The sequence below is a fragment of the Python bivittatus genome, unplaced genomic scaffold, assembly GCF_059951505.1.
Source record: "Python bivittatus isolate LINGU-HERP-01145 unplaced genomic scaffold, Pbiv_v1 ctg000220_np1212, whole genome shotgun sequence".
Lineage (NCBI taxonomy): Eukaryota > Metazoa > Chordata > Lepidosauria > Squamata > Pythonidae > Python > Python bivittatus.
This window is the reverse complement of record NW_028277048.1, coordinates 11,365,335-11,368,744: the sequence shown is the minus strand read 5'-3', so window position 1 is coordinate 11,368,744 and position 3,410 is coordinate 11,365,335. Positions and strand designations below refer to the sequence as shown.

General features: G+C 41.1%; 1 protein-coding gene across 1 annotated transcript; it reads right to left on the bottom strand.

The window, feature by feature from the left end:
- Positions 1-361: 361 nt before the first annotated feature.
- On the bottom strand, positions 362-1,306 carry LOC148216273 (olfactory receptor 13H1-like). Its single transcript, XM_088138513.1, has one exon. The coding sequence runs from the start codon at positions 1,304-1,306 to the stop codon at positions 362-364; it is 945 nt and encodes a 314-aa protein (XP_087994639.1).
- Between the last annotated feature and the right edge of the window lie 2,104 nt (positions 1,307-3,410).

Below are 3,410 nucleotides of genomic sequence, written 5' to 3'. Positions count from 1 at the left end.
ATTTTTTCATGGGATATATGAGTATTTTAAAAAGGATGACCATATATACTTGTGAATAAGACCATCCATGGATAAGCGTAACCCAATTTTGGGGCTGTATTTTGGCAACTAAAATTCTCAGCTTCTTGGCAAGTATATATGGTATTTTATAATGGCATTCCCCAGCCTGATGTCCTTGAAAAGTGGTGGGAGTTCTGGTTGTTGAAGTCCCTACCACATTCCTCTTTAAGATTCAGTACTCCATAGTCCCTCTTGGGTTTAACAGGAATAGGAATGCTTGCTATTAAATTCTTTTTAAAAAGCTTACCAGTTATTTTCAGCAATAAGCACCTACGTGGTACATGGTGAGCATGTCTGCATATTACATTGACATTTTTCTTTGAAACATTTTCCAAAAAGCCCCCTTGACATCCTTGTTCCTCAGGCTGTAGATCAGAGGATTGAGCATGGGAGTCACAGCGCCATATGTTAAGGAGATGACCTTGTCCTTTTCAGAAACGGATTGCCCTTCCGGTCTCATGTACATGATCATGAGTGTTCCATAAAAGACACTGACCACAGCAAGGTGAGAACTACAGGTGGAGAAGGCTTTTCTGCGCCCATGAGTAGAGCTAATACGCAGTATAGCCAGGCCTACACGAACATATGTCACAACTATGAAGCCAAAGGGAGGGAGTAGCACAAAGAGACTGGCAACATGCATGAAAAGCTCACTGACTGTGTTGGAGCAAGCCAGTTTGAGTACAGATTGCAGCTCACATCCAAAATGGTTGATGATGCGATGGCCACAGAAGTCCGTCGGTTGCAACAGGAGATTGATCAGGGTCATCATCAAGGCAAGGGCCACTGATGTGGCTACCAGATAAATGCATAATCTCCATCTCATGATCTGCGTGTAATATAAAGGCTGGCATATAGCTGCCAAGCGATCATATGCCATGATAGCCAAGACAATGCACTCTGTTATAACCAGAAATAAACCAAGGTACATTTGGGACAAACATCTGGTGAAAGAAATTGTGGGCCTGTAGATGAAGCAGTTGATCAAGATCTCAGGAAGTACGTTGTTGGTAAGAATGAAGTCTATGGCGGAAAGGACACAAATGAAGAAATACATGGGGGTATGAAGTTGTGGGTTCGCAATGCTCAATATGATGATGAGTCCATTGCCAAGAAAGCTAATGAGATACACTACCGAGAGGAAGCAAAACAGAATAATCTGAGCTCTGGGATATTCTGATAGTCCCGTTAAAATGAACTCGGTCACCAGTGATTCATTTGAAGCTCCTATCATGTTCTCTCCCATTCCCTCCTGCAGGAAAAAAAGAATAGTAAGATTACTAAGTACATTAGGGAGAGATGCAATGCTTTCCCCTTAAATGCTTATATTGCAAAAGTTACACAGAAAAAGGGAAATCACATCTGTATGAAGACTGCTTTGCAGATTATGCTAAGACAGAATTTGTTTTAACCATGACTTCTTGAATACATTGGCTGGGTTCCACATGGGTGAATTCACACACTGCATTGAGGAATAAATTTGTTTGCAAACTGCATGATTGCATAAATGCTAAGCCAAAACTAAATAAGCTACATACTGTCTTAGCTAGGTGTCCAGATTCAATCCCCAATTGAACCTGGAGAAGTCTCTTTCCAAAAATAATGAAAGCAGCAAGCTGGAGGGCACAGGTCCATTCCTGCCCCCACTTGGTCAGGAGAAGCATTCGTCTGCCAGTTACTGAAACGGAACCAAAACGTCCTGAGTCAACTCATGAAAAGCAATGCCATAACACTCAGATAATTCTTAATGCAAAGTGGGACCAATTCTGGTTTCCAGGATGCCATCCTTTCATCTTTGGGTCTCCAAGAGCAAAGAAAAGGGGTGGCACGCAGGGTAAATCGTAAGCAAGTTCAGTTTGTTGCAGGCACAGTGTTGCTACTGAACCTGAGGCCCCTCTCTTAAGGCATCAGCCTTAGCTTTCATTCGCTGGGCTTTGTTATGTTACAAACAGTAAGTTGATTTTTTTTTTCTTATAATAATACTTGGGGATTATTGTTAGTTAAACGATGATCATCATTTCACTCTATGGACCAGTTAATTCTTGGGGAGAGCGGAACAGATTGCAGGAAATTATGTTTCTACAGTATTCAGAATAGAAAACAGGGCGATGCTTTTATTGGAAAAGCCACACATACCGGGCAATCCGTTCTCTAACTATCCAGAACATTTGTTTGGGCAATACTAGATTTCTAAAAGGGAGGCTATAAAGCAAATTCTTGGGCTCCTCCGTGGGCTGTCATTTCACATAAAAAAAAAAAAAGATGGAGATTGAGTGTGGTGGTTAATTTGAGACTAAATCTCATGAAAAGAAAAACATTCTTGGCATGAAAGATAGAGAAGTGATTCCAGTAACGAGTCCAGCCTTGTCAGAAAGACAGGCATTGGAAGGCCCAGGAGACCATATAGTTCGCTACAGCCGCAGTTCCATTCTCATTCCATTTTTTGCCTTCCCTTTAATTAAAATTTACATCTCGCCTTCTCTGTCCTCTTCTTTATTTTTTGAATTAGTCTCAAGTAGTCTCCTCTCTTCAGATGGATAACTTAAAAGTCATTCCCCTGATTTCTGTCTCAGGTTCTTTATTCTCATTTAGTGGCAGAAAAGAAGCAAATCCCCATAATTTCAAAGGACACAGTCTCCCTATGTCTGTAGATGCACACCCACACATACACGCACACAGAGCACATATGATAGATTTTGGCATCTGCAAGTTGAGCTCACCTCAGAGCAACTGCATATGATTGTCACCAGGAAGAGCTGCATCTAAAGACATGGCTTCAAAATCTCCTCTCTGGATCAAGGTCTCAGTCAACTATGGTCTTTTATAGGTACAAACAGAGAATTGCCTACCCACTTAAATTACCCTCCATATTTCTCTTTTTATCTCTAAAGGTTTGCTTACCCAGTGCTCTTCCAGTAATGAACTGCCAACAGGTTTTTTTTTTTTTTAAATGTATTCCAAAGTAAGAACAACATGAAAAACAAAGTGAAGAACAAAAGCAAAGTGGGGAAAGATGGTGCTAGGGCATATTTGCCCTCAAAGAAACTGGAAATTTGATGGAATTCAGTTCTAACATCCTAAAATCCTCATCCATGCATTCAGTAATCTTCGTATCATGTACTTCTCCTAAGGTCGTTGTTTCTCACTGTGGGTATTGTCACCTCTGAGTAACAGGTCGAGAAGAAAAACCACCACTCGAAGGGAAAAAAACAGAAGATGGACAGTAAGTTTGGCCTGTCCTTTGCTGTGGCATAGAAAATAGGACTGCAGGTTCCTTGAGGTAAAAGAGGTTTTTTCATTCTCTTCTGTTCCCCAGTGGTTGATCAGTGGCATTACCACTGGAGGAAGGC

Bases quoted from the DNA above. Each gene is read 5' to 3' on its own strand.
- LOC148216273 (XM_088138513.1), bottom strand. From the start codon at position 1,306: ATGGGAGAGAACATGATAGGAGCTTCAAATGAATCACTGGTGACCGAG.